The sequence below is a fragment of the Solea senegalensis genome, linkage group LG9, assembly GCF_019176455.1.
Source record: "Solea senegalensis isolate Sse05_10M linkage group LG9, IFAPA_SoseM_1, whole genome shotgun sequence".
Classification (NCBI taxonomy): domain Eukaryota; kingdom Metazoa; phylum Chordata; class Actinopteri; order Pleuronectiformes; family Soleidae; genus Solea; species Solea senegalensis.
In genome coordinates this window covers 12,571,195-12,589,097 of record NC_058029.1, presented here as the reverse complement: position 1 = coordinate 12,589,097, position 17,903 = coordinate 12,571,195, and the positions used below count along the sequence as shown (strand labels likewise).

General features: G+C 39.7%; 2 protein-coding genes across 3 annotated transcripts; one reads left to right on the top strand and one right to left on the bottom strand.

Moving 5' to 3' along the window:
* Positions 1–41: 41 nt before the first annotated feature.
* Positions 42–11,206, bottom strand: tbc1d31 (TBC1 domain family, member 31). 2 transcript variants are annotated; one of them, XM_044033803.1, is made up of 23 exons: positions 10,390–11,206; positions 9,745–9,885; positions 8,900–9,015; positions 8,550–8,728; positions 8,221–8,372; positions 7,909–8,068; positions 7,279–7,479; positions 6,993–7,163; positions 6,663–6,745; positions 6,441–6,587; positions 6,218–6,351; positions 5,526–5,659; positions 5,247–5,426; positions 4,906–5,138; positions 4,724–4,796; positions 4,495–4,574; positions 4,283–4,418; positions 3,936–4,028; positions 3,533–3,661; positions 3,156–3,350; positions 2,184–2,253; positions 1,903–2,109; positions 42–801 (listed from the first exon to the last, which is right to left on the bottom strand). In XM_044033803.1, the coding sequence occupies exons 1-23, from the start codon at positions 10,458–10,460 to the stop codon at positions 647–649; spliced, it is 3,240 nt and encodes a 1,079-aa protein (XP_043889738.1). In that variant the 5' UTR covers positions 10,461–11,206; the 3' UTR covers positions 42–646. The 2 variants fall into 2 exon arrangements, with proteins under 2 accessions (XP_043889738.1, XP_043889739.1); XM_044033804.1 differs by having other exon boundaries at positions 6,663–6,742.
* An 808-nt stretch (positions 11,207–12,014) lies between these two features.
* On the top strand, positions 12,015–17,742 carry derl1 (derlin 1). The gene is made up of 8 exons (XM_044035012.1): positions 12,015–12,347; positions 13,369–13,480; positions 13,573–13,637; positions 14,273–14,299; positions 15,231–15,326; positions 15,483–15,535; positions 15,715–15,825; positions 16,812–17,742. Exons 1-8 carry the CDS (start codon positions 12,195–12,197, stop codon positions 16,981–16,983), a joined length of 789 nt encoding a protein of 262 aa, XP_043890947.1. The 5' UTR covers positions 12,015–12,194; the 3' UTR covers positions 16,984–17,742.
* Positions 17,743–17,903: the final 161 nt, after the last annotated feature.

The following is a 17,903-nucleotide window of genomic DNA, read 5'->3' as shown; positions in this document are numbered from 1 at the left end:
TAATGGTTACCAAAAAAGTGCAGCATTACAGATCACATTAATTTAAAGGACCATGTGTAAAAGATTTATTGGCCTCTAGGAAGTTGCATATAACAAACGGTTTACCTTTTGCAAACACAAGTAAAACATGATTCACTCCATCGAGGAAGACTCACTCACGTGTAATATAACAAGCTAATTTTAAGGTAACCAAACACAACTCTTACCTCTTAATTTTCAGGTGATAAGGCATAACCTTAAAACGTTTTTTTAATACTTTAATTGATTAAATATTGTATTCAACCCCTGTTGATAGATCTCCCTAAATTCTACACACTGGATATTGGATAACAAAAAAAAACAACATTAATTTGTCAAAACTGCAATAAGACACATGGTTGATTTTTAAAAACATTTTATCCACAATGGGTTTTAAATAAGACTAATAATCAAAAAATTATACAAATCCAAAATGGAGTACAAGCACATGAATTGGATAAAACTGGGTGAGTCCATATAAAATAGAACAGAAAATGAACATTAACTACACATGAGTGTGATAGTCATTCATTAGACTGGTTCTTATGAGATAGTGGTTGTTGATGTAGCTAACTTAACATGAAAGTATGTTTTTGTGGCCCTATTGAAGACACTCAGCAGTTTGTGGTCATTGGGAGACAGAGGACAGTGTGTGAACAGACTGTGAGGAGGCAGAGCTGCTCTCTCTGACTCTGGCTGCCAACTTCTGTCTCAGTTCTCTGATTTCCTTTAGCAGTTCTCTCTCGCTGCTGTCCAGCTGGGCCCGGCCTCTGTCTAGAGAGACTGACAGAACAAAGAGAAAGAAGGACACATCAAATCAGCAAAAAGCTTTTTTCAGTAAAAGATCTAATGTTAAAGAATTAATAACAGCTAATACTAAGTTTGTTACAAACGGAGGACTCCTGTCCACTCACCCCTCTCTTTCCTAAGTGCATAAAGAAACTACAGTGTCTTTTGCATAACAGAAAGGATGCTGTTCTTTTATGTTTAGGAAGTTAACTTTTTCTTAAAAAAAAAATGAAACACACTCTGGCTGTTTATTTAACCTTTGAGCTATTGTAGAAACATGGCAGGGCAAGAACGCAGCCTCCCCCAGGCAAGGCCCTAGCCTAAAGCACTTATTCTAAGGCTATGAAACCAGATTAGTTTTATTTTAAAGGAATTACACACCTATACAAACATACTTATGGGTAGCATATTTAATTTTTGCCTATAAACTCTTTTATGTTGTGTGCATATCTGTAGGTATATTACTATATTAAGTGGGTCCTGTATCGATTTGGAGTGTAACAGCACCCTCTAGTGGGCACAGAGGATAAAGATTGGACAGGACATTTTGGACTTCAAATTGAATCATTTTTTGCTGTCTATGGTAGTGTTTCCCCAACCCTGGTCCACAGGGAACACTGCCCTGCATGTTTTAGATGTTGCCCTGCTCCAACACACCTGATTCAGATGGTCAGCTCGTCAACAAGCTCTGCAGAAGCCTGGTAATGAGCTGTTCATCTGAATCAGGTGTGTTGATGCAGGGCAGTGTTCCCTGAGGACCAGGGTTGGGAAACACTGGTCTATGGTGCCGGACATTTAAAGAACTATTTCAAAAATGACAAAAAGTGGGAAATACAAACAAACATACATACCAGGAATGGGAACAGAATGTATGGTTTATTAGTTGTTTTATTCAATTGTTTATATTCCCATTTCTCTCCATATCCTTTATCCAAATATAAAATCATTAAAAAAAACAAACAAACAAACCCTAAATGTTACACACTGGACCTTTAAATTATCTTATCTTGGTCTGTTTTGGTGGCCAGTATCTTGCCGTTGTCACACCAGGAAAACACACAATGTATCTATAAGATCATAGCCACAGTGACTTACAGTTGGTGGAGGTGTTGCTCTCTGAAGGTGAACTGCTGTTCAGACACAGCACGTTGGTTCCAGTCTGCCTTGGAGTGGTGACAGTGTTGGGTTTGACCCCCTGACCAGCACCAGTGGTTCCAACAGGAACAGCCGAGGTGGTGCTGGGTCTGTGAGCGAGTCCTCTGACTAAACCTAGTGAACTCATCCTCGTATGTCGACAGCCATCTGACACAAAGCAAACACTATAATACTACTCCATATATGTTTGTATGTGTATGGGTGTTGGTGTGCGTTCATACCTGTATCTTTTGAAGAACAGGGCTGTCGTTGCTCCTGTAACTGGGCCCTAGTAGTCATCACTTCATCCCACTGCAAATGACCAAACACTGAATGTGGTTAACTAATCAACTTTGGTAATTGAGCAAGATAGCACAGATGTTTCATGTTTCTTGATTAGCATTGGAAAATCTGGACACATCCTGCACAAAAGGAAAGGAGATAACTCATCATAACACAATGAGAATCCATTGCAGCAGGGTAGACAACAGAAGAGCTGTTTATTGTGACACAATCTAAAACTAAAAAAGCATGATATGTATGATATATCTATCCAGTCAGGAGTCATGGTTAAGAACATTTTGAATTTATTCATAACATCAATATAATACATATATAAATGTTGCTCCAATAATTGTGCAATGCACCAAATGGCCCAGTTTACAAATACTGTACATTTATATTGATCTATTTCCTTAGAGTGAAAATCAGTTACTCAGGCCTTTGCTAAACTCAGTTTCTTTATTGGTAACAATTTAGGTTACTGTGCTGTAATCTTAATTGTTAAGCTTCTTAAATGTGAATATTTTCTTAATTTCTTTGCCCTAGATAACAAAGAAATCAAAAAATCATAAAAGTTAATCGTTTTGGTTTGTGGTCAAAACAAGACATTTGAGAACATCATCTTTTCCAGGTTTGACAAACAGCGATCAACATTTTTTAAGGTTTTCTGATATGTTATGGACCAAACGATCAATCGAGAAAATAATCGACAGATTAATTGATTATGAAAATAATCGTTAGTTGCAGCTCTAATAATAATACAATGATACATACTCTAGTAATTCAGGATTTTCATTATTATTAAAATGTGTTGCTTTCTATAAGTAACCGATAATCAAATATCAGGTTCAGATGTGTTGCTGCTCACTGAGCAAATACCAGACCAGCTGATTGAGTATGTACATTGACAAACATACTGTATTTGTTCTCACCTGTCTTCCTGCCACATCTCTCATGGTGTCAGTCAATCTCTCCTCCTGTGCCAAGGTTTGCCTGTGAAGCTCTGCCAGTCTCACCCTCCTCCTCTCCTGCTCAGCATCGGCCTGCTGCAGGCGCTCCGCCACATCTCTCTGCCAGTCTGACTCCAGGCCCAGCTGGCATGCCTCCGTCAGGGACTCCTCCAGGACCTGTGTGTGTAGACAGCATTAATGGATACAAGCACAGGAGAACATGGGAACCCATGCCAAAATCAGAGTGTGGATGGTTGTGAGGCTTTGAAAGCTTCTTCTTAAGCCATATGTACAAGTGTACCAAGATCATGTGCTGACACATTTATTTCACTTGTATCATACTAGAATGAGTCACTAACCTGCACGTTTGCCTCTTTGCGATGCAGCAGCTCTATGAAGGTCTGCTCATCTCTTTCTGCCTTTCTCATCCTCAACTCAACCTCCTCCTCCAAATCCTGTCCCGTGCGCTCCTGCTCCTTCAGTAGGTGCTGAGGGAAATGGTCATGGCAAAAAATAAGTTACTAAAACAACATAATAATCATCCACAAGAAGTCTTTACAGTTGCAACATTGGTCAAAACTTTTCACCAGCTCTCTAAAGCTTTGTGGTGGACCTGTCTTTGCTGTCACACAATTTAATTTATTATATCCAGTCAATAAAAGCATTATTAACTTTAATTATTTTATTGTATTGCTTCATGAAATTGAGGAATCAATGCAAATACAAGCCAAATAAAGAGAATGAGGAAGGGGAAGCTCTCACTTGTTCAAATTGCCTCCTCTGAGCCTCTAGCTCCATCTGTCTGACCTCCAGATCCTGGACCGCTGCAGCTGTTTCTCGCTCTCTGAGATCTACCTGTGTCAGAAAAATTAAAGCTCTTACATCAGAGGGAAACAGCACAAACTAATCTCATAAAAATCAAACTGTTACACTTTTTACCGCAATGGTTCTCTGGCTAGTGAGGAACATTTTAAATGCTATCAATTTTAAATTGTATCGTACCATTTTTATTTCTTATTATTTCTTATGAAGTGTGTTTACATTATAAAGCATCTGTAAGGATACATTTATTATCTATATGTTGTGTAGCCAGAGGACAAAATATTTACCTTTCTACTGATCTCATGGTCTAGTCTTTGTATCTGTGAGGCTCTCAGTTCCTGTTGGTGTTTGAGGAAGCGTCTTCTAGTTGCGTCCAGCAGCAGTAACTCCTTCACTTTCAGCTCTCTCTTCATGGCTGCCAACCTACAGAGGACAGTACATCACATTATTCCTATTCTAGTAAGTCAGCTGTGGAGCGGTCTGTGTCTCAAGTTTTTACTTTGCCCTCTGCTGTGTTAGTTTTTCCTCTTCTTGTGCCAAGATGTTTCTGCGCTGTTCCTCTGCCTTCTGTAGCAGCTCCTGTTCATGTAAATCACATTTCACAATTAAGTTCACTCAAACATCCATGTCAGACTTGAGTTTCATATATGGATCATGTATGGGCAAGCAAACAATCTAGACCACAGCAAAATTTTATGTGGTTGTACATTAATTTTCTACCATTCTACCTGTTGTTTGTGAAATGCTTCCTCTTCAGCTTGACGACGCACAAAATCTGCACGCACAGCAGATACCTCCTGCCTGTTTATACAAAACAAACACGTACATGTGACAATTCCTTATTGAACAGTAAAAATGTAAAATGACTTCACAGATTAAATAGATTCACATGATTTATCTGTAATCTCACCTCTCTCTGATATACTCCATCTCCTGCAATCGGATCTTCTCCCTCTCCTGGCTCTGATATTCCACTATGAATTCTGGGTACTGGTTAAACACTGGGTACTGACCATTGGTCAATGGTGTAAAGTCAGACAACATAGTCCTGGGATGGATGTCTGCAGGTGTGCTGCTCATTAGCCGGTAGGTCTCCTTTATCATGGCCCCCAAGTCCAGGTTGTTTCGATGGTGAAAAAAATACTGAAATAGTGGGAAACAGGAGAGAGGAGAGCAACTTTAATCAAGAAAAAGAAACTTGTGTGTTTATTTTCAGAAGAAAGGAGTGGACAAGAACATCAGAGTAGTTACCTCAAAGTCCTGTTTCTGGGAGCAGAGAAGCAGTGGCTCACGACAGCAGGTGATGTAAGCTACACAGGCCATTATCAGGAATGATGGATGGTTAGAGAAAATGTTGTCAAAGAGTCTGAGCCACTCATCACGAGTCAAAACCTCTGAGAACAAGGTCTCCAGTAGGGGCCACACATAAAGCTAAGGGACACAGAGATGCAAAACAATAGGCTATAGTGGGCTAACTGTCAAGAAATGACAAACAAATTACAGCTTTGTTTAGCTGTGTGTGATGGTTACCTGTGATGTGATGCCACAGTCCACCAGGTGTTGTAGAAGCTCCTTGTCGTGGTGAGCAAGAATGTTTTCTGCCATGTTCAGGATGTTCAGAGGAGGATTAGGGAAGTACTCAAACCAATGCTGGCACCAGTTCACTGTAAAACAGGATTTAAGTCAATAAAACACCTACTAACATGTTTGGTAAAGTGACTGAGGTTGACATTGCCACATGAAATTAAGCAAATTTATAAACGGCAACAATGAAAACTGCAGTTTAAGAATGTTAACAGCTCGTTTGTGAAAATACAGTTTAGAGGTCCAGTGTGTAAGAATTACTGACATCTAATGTTAAGACTGCAGTTTATAATTGCATTCCTCTGCTCATCCCTCTCATGTCAGGGAACTACAGTGGCCTCCACATACCAGATAATAGGTTGTTCTTCTTTGTTTGCACAAAAACTCTTGTCTGTTTTGTGCATTTGGGCTGCTGTAGAGACTTTGTGCCATAAGATGTCAGACTCAGTAAAGCACGGCCCTTGGCTAAAGACTACAAAAACAAATTGTTTTTATTATTATCAATTAGACAAACAAACTTATGGGTAGTATATTCAATTTCTATCAATAATCCGTGCTTAATGTTACACACTGGACCTTTAATGCAACAGAATGCTGTGTTTCTGTCATGCTGCGTATATTGAGAAAATGAACAGTACCTATGACAGTTGCCACCACCTCGAAACACAGCATTGGGTTGTTCTGGAAGAGCTTGACAAAGGGGAAGGCCACCAGAGGAAGGTACTCCACCTCTCCAAAGATGGCTGCCCAGTGAGCTAAAGCAGACAAAACCCTGGAGTAAAAGTAGGTGAGATCCAAGAGATTACACACACACACACAAAACACCAAAACAAGTCTACAATAAAGCGTTTATCTGTGTACCTCTGAAGTCCTCTCTGTAACTTGTGACTTTTGATGGGGTATTTATCTTGCAGGGTGAGGAAGGCTGCATGCAGACCTTTATCAGTTAGACTGCTGTATGCTGCATGGTTCTCTGGGAGGCACAGTAGAGATCGCCACACAAACATCCTGCAACACAAATGCATCATGAAAACATAAAATGAATAATGACAACACGGAAGAACAATATAATCCTACACCTACCTGTATTTTGCAGGATATTCTCCAAAGGCCTTTAGCAGAGCCACTAGCCTCTTCTTATTCAGACCAGCTTGTAGTTCATTCTGCTAGATAGACACAATCAGTAAAACGCTCAGAAGAAGGGAAATATCTTTATATTGAAATACAGCATCACATTCCATAGGTTGAATGAAGGGAATGACAACATTTTCAGCAGAAAAAGACACATTTCTTAAGACGCAACATTAGTGTGTTGGGACACCGAAGCTACAATGATCTGCATGCAGACGAGTGGGATTTATGCATTTTAAATTGATAACAGACTAGTGTGGATGTTTCTGTATGATCTCTTACCTCTTTATCGTCAACTGTGGACACGACAGGGGGTCTAACTATCTTCACTTGTGTCCTACCCGAGCTCATGCCTGGTCTTTGAACACCCTCTGACCTGACTTTGACCTTTAGGTTTGAGAAGTCCTGATTTCTGTCACCGTCTGTGACAACTGCCACTCTGGAGGGAGGAGGCTGAGTGATGGACAGAAAAAGACAGACATACACACAAAAACATAATATGAAACATACAATACTATATTATCAGCATTCAATCTAAAAACACTTGCCACCATTGTATAGTTGTCACCTTGCTTATTTCCTGTGTGAGACTCTGGACACTGTAGATATTGATGTAGCCATTATCCATGATGGCCACTACATGTCTGCCATTAGGATTGACTGTCACAGTTGTGATGGCGTCATCAGGGGAACCCATGTGGAAATGCAGCTTGCAGGTGTGAATGTTGATGAAACGCATTACACCGTCCTGGCTCAATACACCTAGTGTCTACACAGAGACAAAAAAGTCATAAACATGTCACTAAGGCTGCAATGATTAATTTATTCATAAATGGCGAATTGAGACCGATTTTCTTTTCCAAAACAAATTGTCTGATTTCAGCTAAATGTGTGTTTTCTCCTGTGAGAAATTACAATAATACATTTGAGAACACATCATTTTAAACTTTGGGAAACACAGACCAAAATAAAACATAGACAGAAACAAAATAATTAGTCCTAAAGATAATTGTTAGCTGCAGCCTTTCATGTCAGACATGCTTATTGTGGAAAAGAGGTTGGTACATAAAAAGTCTAAAGACTAACGCATGGACACAGGGGAAATAAAAACCCACATCAATTTATTTCTACACCTTAAAACAAATGTGACTCCACAGCAGAGGAAGAGAGAGGAGTTTACTGGTCATGTCATGTGTACCTGACTCGCTCCCCCGTCAAAACTGTCAGGCAGAAATTCCAGCTGTCTGACAGTTCGGATCTGGGTAGGCATCTGAATCACCCTAACCAGCTGTTTGCTGTCCAAACACCACAGGTGCAGCAGGTTGGAGCGCCCACCTGCTACCAGTCTCTTACCATCACTGTCAAAACAAATCAACAATGTCAGTGTTCTGATTGTTGTTTACTTAAATTTCACTGTGCTGATGAAGTGTACTTTTATGTTGTCACACAGAAATAGGCCGAAGAGCTGCATAATCACTGAGTTGCTTAGTAGTTGTGATGCGAGACTCACCGTGTCAGAGCAAAGGCCTTGTAGGAGATTTTAGGTCCACAATCGGGAACGGGGAGCTGGTATTTGCAGAACAGTGTGTCACTCTCCCAAGCAAAGATGGAGTCATCACTGAAACAGCTGAGTATGGTGTTACTTTGAGGAAGAAAAAACACCTGAAACACAAACCGTCATTTCGATTACAAAAAAACTAGAGACTGGGCATAACATTAATTTATAAGGACATATTAAGCAAAAACAAAAATCCTTTTTTGACCAAACAACAGATGTGTTTAGATTGAGTTAAATTAAATGAGCAAACTACTGTTGGCATTTGATGTCTGCAGGTTTACCCTCTGTATTCCAACAGACTGTTTGATGTTCAGCTTCCTCTTCCTCTGGAAGGTGTCCAGGTCCCAGAGTTGGGCCGTATCTGAGGACGTGGTGATGGCGTATCGGCCTGAGCTGTGGACAGAGATGGACGAAACTGCTCCCTCGTGACCTCGCATCCAGCTGACCAGCTGCTTGGTGTCTGCACAAGAAACAGAAAACACACAGACATGTTATATTTGTAATTGTAGAGGAGAGTGAATTGTTGAATACAAACAGAACACAGTAAAACCCAACTTTACAGTATGTCTTTAAACCCTACTTGTTTAAACACTAAAAGATTAAACCAATGACTGATAAGTTTTCATCTTACCCTTGTCAAAGCACTTGATAGTATAGTCAGCCATGGCCACAAGGAACTCTGTGGTCCTTCGGAGGCTGAAAGACAGGGCAGTGCAGGCCTGTCCCGTCTTCTGCACCAGACGAAATCTACCCAACAAAGAAGCAATTAAAAAAAACTTTGGGTCAGATGAACATGAAAATGTGCTAGGTTTTCGTGAAATGGGTTGCTAAATGAGCAGCTCTTTTTGGCAGATCGGAGACATGAGGATTGGTCTTGGTTGCATAGTGAGTGAGGAAAAACCATATTAATCCTCTGTTGCACACCGCCAAGTGGCACAACTTTGAGTCAGATGGGACATGGGCAGAATACAACCTTGACAACCATGGCAACCGTATACATAATATTGCAAGAAGAAGGCCATCTGAGAGATGCAATGTCTCCAGCATGCCCTTGGTTTGCCCCAATTAGCATGCCTGAAACACCTCCCCAGGAGGCCATCTGAGCAGCATCCTCAATAGATACCTGAACCACCTTAACTGGCTCCTCTCAATGCGGAGGAGCAGCGGCTCTACTTTGAGCCTCTCTTGGCTGTCTGAGCTCCTCATCCTATCTCTGAGGCTGAGCCCCGCCACTCTGTTAAAAAAAACTTATTTTGGTCCCTTATATTTACAGTCTCATTATTTCGATCATTAACCACAGCTCATGACCATAGTTGAGGGTTGAAACATAGATTGACCAATAGGATGACCGCATCTGTCTGGCAAACTCCTGCTCCATTTAATCATATTCATTAAAAAATAATATTAGTAATAAACAAACAAAAAGAATTACACCAATTGTATCATATTGGGACTGAGTGTAGTAACACCAACCACCTGTTTCTGCTGATGTCAAATACATAGATGTTGCCATGGTGATCTCCAGCAAGGAAGGAATCCCCTGTAGTGTCAAAGGTCACATGGAGAAATCGGACTGTCTTGCCCTGCTGGGCAGTGCGGGCCACGGTCACTAATACACTAAGGAAGCCAAAAGCAAAACAAACAAAAAACACAGACATACAAGGGAATTTTTTTAGTGTATTGTGGTTGCTCCCTGGTTGTTACAATTTAACCTGATCAAACTGGCATTGTCTTCACATTTGTTTTCTCTTTCATAATGCTGGTATTCTGGGATTTCTCATGCCATATCATCTTATTCCTTTTGTGTTTGATTTGTATGATATGAACCTGTGTGTGTGTATGCTTTGCTTCTGTCAGTTGCACATTTACGCAAATTGTGCAATGTATCATAACAGAAATATTTTAATCATCATCACAGTAGGATTATGACAGATCGTTTGCTTTAAGAGTCATTATTAGCACCTGCAGTGCAACAGGTGTGGCTGTATAAACATTGCACACAGTGAGCGGGTGATTTTCCGGTTCGATGTCTGTTCTAGAAACATTTGCATACAGATGTCTCTCTCTCTCCCACTCCTGAGTATCAGCTGAACATCTGAGACTTAGCTCTTTAATACTCACCACTTCCCTTGTGTTGGCTTTCGATGCCAAATTTTACCTTCTTCTTTATTCCCAATATCCGTCAACTCCATTTGAACTCGGAACACAGTGCATACATGTAGAAAACGGAAAACTTAGCTCAATTTGGTGTTTCTACAGCAGGACATGGCTAATATAATGGCTAACAGGCTAATTTGTACAGGCGGAATAAACAGCGCGAAATTTGAAAGAGCGACACTCCCTGTAACTGGTTATAAACAACGACCAAAAAAGCCGGAGAGATTATCAAAAATACTCCGAGACATTGGCTTTGGTTTAAACTTCAGCTCTACGCTAAACCTTTTCGTCCAGGCTCCAGTTTTAAAGACACTTTTTTTAGTTTAGAGAGACGGTTATTTTGTCACTCTTTTTTGACGTAGCAAGGAAAACAGAGTTTTGCATTATGGGAAATGTAGTCTAAATGCGCAAAAGGACTTATCCAGACGATAGCGCTGTTACAAAGCTTTCTTAATTTTCTTAACACTAATGCAAGTTAAATTCTGGATATATGTTTTGTTCCAAACGTTATTACAATTCAATATGCTTTAAAAAATAGATGTCTCCGAGTCTGAGCCCAATGTCTGTGATTCAAATAAGAAATGAAAAGATAAGATAATCTTTTATGCCACATGGGGGAATTTGCAGTGTTACATCAGCATGTAATGTAGAAATGTTGAAATCAGATAAGAAAATAAAGACTATTAAATATTATTAAATGTGTGCAAGACAAAAGATGAAAACAAGATTAAGGTCTGTTGTCCACATTAGCTCAACTGTGAAACTAAAAAAACTCAGATACATAGATTGAGGTGAGCTGTTATAAAACAAGGTAACTCACATATACTGTGTCTCTGTAGAATAGTGAACGTGTGTTTTTATTTATATTAATTATTTTGTCTTGTAGATGCAGCTGCTACTGAAACCTCTCTCCACAGGTGGCCGCTGATCCGTAAAGCACCACCTCCTTCTATTGCTGGTTGCCTCTGGTTGGTCAAGTGGTGTCTTTTGCAAATTTCACAGGAAGTGCTGTAATGGACCGCAAAGCCAACAGATGTTAGATAATAAAAACACATCACATTCTTGAGTTTTCCTTTCAAACTAAAAGCCTCATCTAAAGCAGTCTGAACGTACAAACCCACCATGTCATTGATGCTGTATGCATTTACATGGGCAATTACTGCCCAATTTCAACATATTCACCTTAGACTCTCAAAAATTATTTAGACTGTCTTTCCAGTAAGTACATACTGTACGTAAGCGTTGTGAGATAGTCTCCATGGCCACACAAATGTAACAATCAGTATTCCTTTTGTTAGATGTTTTTGTACACATTTTCTGCAGACTGTGTTTTTGCTGCTTTCTTTTCTACGGACTATTTTGCATTCGTTTTCCCTGTACTGTGCATGTTTTGTGAATTTTTACATTCATTATCTCAAGACCTTTAGCATTTTCTGCTGATTTAACGTATTTCAGCAGAGCATTTCAAAGGCAGCGTTTCATGAACATGACAGGAAAGAAGGAGCCAGATTTCAGGCAACATTTTCTCGGGAAAATGCACATTCTAGTTTTATATTGAAAAACTAAACCGGACACACGTGTCCTTCCTTCCCGAACTTTATCATGTGCGAAGCTAGCTGTCCGTGATTAGCCACGTCATGTAAACTTAGCACTAGGGCAGTTGTCATATTAAGGTATCCAGGGGTCGCAGTTTTGTGGGGGGGACCGGCCCATCTTCAGAGAAGGGCTATTGTTTGTGGATTATTTGTGGACAGAAACCCTATGGAAAGATGTCAGATATTGGGGACTGGTTCAGAAGCATCCCTTTAATCACCCGGTCATGGTTTGCAGCCTCGATTGTTGTTCCCTTGATTGGGAAACTAGGATTGATTGACTTATGGCACCTCATTCTTATCCCGGAGTTGGTCTTTACCAGATTCCATGTAAGTATTTTTCTCTCGGCTCTATTCACCTGAGTATGTGGAGTCAATAAAAGTGGATGTGCTAGGTTAGTTAGCAGGTGGCTAGCAGGGCTCATTGAGCAGGCCTGTTAGCTGTGTGTGATGGTAGCCAATGAGAGGGCGAGACGTTGGAGGACATGACTTCCGGTTGTTGTCAAAATGTTGCTTTATTTAGTAACAGTGGTCATCCTCTATCTACATAACTTCCGTGTGGTAAGATGCTTGAGTCAGAGGGTTTAGGCTAGTGGGCTGGAGCTGGATCAGGATCAGTGTCACTACTATAAGTCTGAGACAAGATCAGAGACAGAGATCCTGCTCTCAGTCTGTTTAGTCATAATATCAGAAAATGTTGAAAATGTTGATCTGTTTCTCCAGAACCTGGAAATGTTCTCAAATGTCTTGTTTTTTCCACAAACGCAAATTGTTCAGTTTTAATGATTTCTATGTTATATGGAGTAAATAAACCAGAAATGATCAATGTTGAAGAATCTGAGAGCTTGTTTTAATACACATAGAGATGATCAACCATCAGCTCACATCTATGGCAATTTAGAGTGTCAAATTTGCCTAATCCCCATATTGCATGTTTTTGGACATCACTCCACAGTGTGAGAAATGCACTCTTGGTTTGTTTGTATGTGTATTGGGATGCTGTCTCTCGCAATATGAAGCAGTTACTTTAACAGTGTTTTGGAGTAATTATAAAATGTCTTTTTTTGTTGTAAAACAACCCCTCAGGTATGAAGTTGTATAATGGTGAGGAGGCAGAATATGAATTTGTCTCTTGGAAAAACCAGACTCAGGACAAAAGAAAGCTCCTGACATAACAAGTGATCTGTCTCATCCATTGTTCTCCCAGTTTGAACTGCTTCCCTCTGGAAGGCATTTTAGACTTTCCACAATCAAGTGCAGTTGCTAAACTTAATGTAATGTCTTTATTAGTATTTGTGACATATTTATACTGTAATTTCTATGAGATTAACATCTCTTGTGTTTGTTTCAGCTTTGGAGACCAGTGACAGCCACCTTGTTTTTCCCAATATCCCCGAATACAGGGTTCCTGTACATGGTTAACCTGTATTTCCTCTACCACTACTCCACTCGGCTAGAAACAGGTAAGATGACTGGCCTCGGTGGGTTTAACACATGCAGGCACATTAAATGCACTTCCTGTCATGCTTATGTTTTTCTTGGTATTGTTTGGCAGGGGCGTTTGATGGCAGACCTGCAGACTATGTCTTCATGCTTCTCTTCAACTGGATCTGTATTGTTGTATCCTTTGTACTTGCATCATGAACTCCCTCTCTTTAAGAAATAGATCAACCTACAGTAAATAGTTTCCTTCAGTGTCTAAGTAACTCATTACATCCCTGTTTTTGCCTTTGCTTTCTTTGCCCTCTGAATTTCTCTCTCTCCCTCCCTCTGCCTCTGCAGCACCGTGTGCCATGTCAGTGTGGCTCTGTGCCAGTGGCCCAGTGTCAGTCTCCCCCTGCAGAGCAGAGAAACCTAATCTAGGTCACATGCAGCACCGGCAGTGCAGCCTGGCCCACATCTCAGCAGCGCTGTGCCGTTTAGTCAGAAGTTCAAGCTCCGACTGCTATCTGTCTTGATTATTTTTTTTCAGACATTACTTAAAATGTCATATTTCAGGAAAAGACTGCCTTCCTTAAACCCCATTCAAAAATATATGGTCGCTTTTTATCCCCTTAGGCTAATAATGGGAATTCTTTTTCAAATCAAGTCATATGAGAGGTCATATATGATTTGCCAAAGTCGGAGACCTCGTTCAAAAAGGCAGAGACTAAACTGGAAACTCTCCAGTCTCCAGCTGCTCTTATCTTAAGGCTCCAGCTGTGATTGCTTTGCCATCACTTTGCCATGGTACTGTCCTTGACTCTTGTCTGTAGATAACGGGGATGCTGATGGACATGCGGGTGAGACTCTTCTTCTCTCTGAATTTATATCACACCTTAAATCATGGTATCTCAATAGTTATCTGATGTGTTTTGTTTTTAATAATTAAAAACAAAACACATTATTATGAATCCATAAAGGTAGTTTAATTCTGGTTCTTTGTGTTCAAGTGATCTTGTAATAATAAAGAGCTACCAGTAAACCTTGTGATTAGCTCTGTTTTTTCCTATCCTGTTCTGTTAACATAAGTTAACAGAGTAAAAACTCAACTTTTGTATTTTTGCTGCTGCACACTGAATTTCAAATATTGACCTTTACCAGTCAACTGGTAAGACCCTCAAGACCCTCATTTCTAAAGACGCTGAGCATGAGCAAAGACATTAAGCAAATGTAAAGGCTATCATAAAAACCCAGTCCTAGAAAACAAAAGCAGGTTCTTATTCGTTGCAGTCCGATCGTGGGCATTTGTTCAGTAAAAGCCGTTTAAGACATTTAAGTTTCAGATTGAAGTTGGTTATAAGCTTTGATACAAAGTGATTTTCATGAATGTGATGAGGGCAGATATTTGGGGATTTCCATGAGTTCCAGATTTCAGGCAGTCAAATGTTTTTATTCAAGTATGAAAAACCACAAACCATTTCTGAGAATCTGAAAATGGATGGGGACTGTGAAAAAATGGTTGGTTCAACCCCTTGAATTAAAGCTAAAAGTGAGATCACATCTTGATTTATTCAGGTCAAATCCATTGTGGTGGTGCAAAAGTTGTGTAACTGTCCAATTACTCATGTGACTGACTGTATGTGAAATCAAAAAACTATCTTTTTGTTTTCTGTAGGGACACTTCTAACGTCTAACAATAAACAGACCTAATAAGTGACTCACATTAAAACTGCTCTTTTAGTTTCAGACAGAGTTGCGTTGTTGATGCTTTGTGTCTGCTTGTGTTTTCAGCTACTCATGATCCCGCTGATCATGTCAGTGTTGTACGTCTGGGCGCAGTTCAATAAAGACGTGATCGTGTCCTTCTGGTTCGGAACACGATTCAAGGTACTTAAGGTTTCCCACTGTGACTCAATACATTTCTAAAGACGCTCATATATCATATTACTACCAGAACATTGTTATGTTTCATTATAATGGCACATAAAGGTTTTCTACCTGAATTTAAAGACTGTAACTAATATTTCTCATGCTCTATTATAGGCGCATTATCTACCCTGGGTCATCTTGGGCTTCAACTTCATCATTGGAGGCTCGTAAGTAACAATAATTCAGTGACATTAATATAGTTACCTCTTTATCACATTATAAATGTACATTTAGTGTTTTGAAATGAATGTTATTTTCTTGTGTTTAAACAACTGTTTTTATGTTGCAAATGTTAAAACTCTATACATGCAACACTATTAATGTGTTATTTGCTGTTCCTGCACAGATTTGTGAATGAACTGACGGGAAATTTAGTGGGTCACCTCTACTTCTTCCTCATGTTCAAATACCCAATGGACCTGGGAGGACGCTCCCTTCTCTCCACACCAGAGTTCTTGTACGTTTTTTTATTTTACCTAGGCCAAATTCATGATAAAATAAATCACATTTCCCTTGTATAAATAACTAAAATAGCAGAATTAATGACAAAGACGTAGGGGATTTGACAAAGGCCAATATTTTTATCTATTTATTTGAAAACCTTACACGTATTGTGATGTTTTTACTGTGTTATGGTGTTGACTTAAAGGTTGGAATCAATTAATCCTGTTTCCTTGTTCTAAGTGCTGTGCAAATTTAAAAATGTGATCCACGCTTCAGATCTTTAGGTCATAGAGTGGTAGTTATTTTCAGTGTGTCTCGTAGATAATCTTTAACACATTGAATATTAAACTAGAGCTTGACTCAAAGAATATATAACAATCGTAGTATTTGTCAGAAAGGTGGGAATTGAGTTCAGCTCTTCTGTTCGACTGCCTCATTTACCCTCACACCGTGATTGCCACTTGTAGCCACAGTGATTAGACAAGGTTTAAACATCTGTCACCAAACCACTGATTTAACATCTAAATACAGAGAGAGTGAAGTTCACGAACCTTTTTCGATCTCTTTTTATCTCCTATCAGAACCATCTGTGCATTTGTTGCTGCATGTGCTTTGAACTTGTTATTCATTACTCCTTAACAAATTTATTAGACCAAATTTATGTCACAACTGCCCTAAATCTACAGAATTGGTAATTATCAAAATAATCATTTATGTTTCTGTAATGGTTAATATACCAGTATGTAGAAGCTCTATATTTTTAATGCTTTTATTTCATGTATAATAATTGTTATCTATGAATTTTGAGTGCACTGTTTTATGCAAAAACTGAAAAAATATTTAAGCACATTATTAAAATTCACAAAAATTGTAGGTGGAAACTCAAATTGGGGTGCTGAAATTCCTGCATTTAACAACAGCTCTAAATTTAAAATAGTCCAATTTTTAAACTTCATCTCACATTTGTGTACTCTTGTCTACTCTCCCTGTTTGTTGCAGATATCGGTTTTTCCCTAACAGGAGGGGAGGGGTTTCGGGCTTTGGAGTCCCTCCCAGCAGGAGACCAGCTGCCCAGGAGCAGGCAGGAGGAGGAGGAGGAGGGGGAGGGGGTGGTGGTGGTTTCGGAGGACGTCACAACTGGGGCCAAGGCTTCCGCCTGGGTGATGAATGAGAGGAGGCGGCTCCATCCTCCTCCTTAGCTCTGAACAACTAACGGCCGCACAGCTGCTGACTCGGGTTAAAATGCTCGCTTCTTCACGTTTTTTTTCTTCTCTGATTTGAGGGAATTAACAATATATATGTTGATCTTAATTCATTTGCATTTGTGTTTATTTTTAGAGGTGACGGGATGAAATTTGAAAAAGTGGGCATTTTAATCAAGAGAGCAGCAGGACTTGGACTCTGGCTTCAGGTGCAGTTCACCAAGTAAAGCCAGGTCTACTTCTCTACTCAACGACTGCTAATGTGTCCATGTGAAGCAGATAGAAGAAAATGTTCTTTCTTTTTTTTTTGCAATGTGATGACTCTTGATCTCCCCTCCTCTTAATTTCCTCCCTCTTCTTTTGATCCCTCCTCCTCAACCAACTGCCATTGGTCTGTCAAGACTGGAGATGTTGCAGCTGCACACCAGCATGCTGTTAATTCTGATTCATGTGTTCCTGTTTTGTCTCTCTCTGTGTTGCCATATCAGATTACAGTGTATTTACCAATGCACAGGGAGCGAGCTCTAGGCATCCCATCACACAACACGGACAAAGCTATAGAGCGAGTGAGCCGGTTTCCAGGTCTGAACTTAAAGAACACAGGTGTAAAATACTTTGAAACCCCCTGCGACACAGAAGCTGACTCTTTCTGTTGTAGGACGCGATCTTAACAAAATGAGGCGAGAACAGGATTTTCCTCTTTTTGTAAATAAAACTGTTTATTGAAAGGATGAGTGTGATTTATTAATTTAAATAATTAATTTTCTCTCTCACTCTGAGAGATCTATGTTCATCAGTTAATCTACAGATTTCAGTACACATTCAAGTGGAAAACATTTTTGCTTGTATAGTCTAACGACTAAATATTTACATTTTAGTGCAATGTAAA

Coding starts and splice junctions, on each gene's coding strand:
- derl1 (XM_044035012.1), top strand. CDS start 12,195: ATGTCAGATATTGGGGACTGGTTCAGAAGCATCCCTTTAATCACCCGG. Junction 13,481..13,572: donor CTCCACTCGGCTAGAAACAG/GTAAGATGACTG, acceptor ATTGTTTGGCAG/GGGCGTTTGATGGCAGACCT. Junction 13,638..14,272: donor TCAACTGGATCTGTATTGTT/GTATCCTTTGTA, acceptor TCTTGTCTGTAG/ATAACGGGGATGCTGATGGA.
- tbc1d31 (XM_044033803.1), bottom strand. CDS start 10,460: ATGGAGTTGACGGATATTGGGAATAAAGAAGAAGGTAAAATTTGGCAT. Junction 8,069..8,220: donor AAGGCCTTTGCTCTGACACG/GTGAGTCTCGCA, acceptor TTGTTTTGACAG/TGATGGTAAGAGACTGGTAG. Junction 3,351..3,532: donor GCAAAGAGGCAAACGTGCAG/GTTAGTGACTCA, acceptor CTACACACACAG/GTCCTGGAGGAGTCCCTGAC.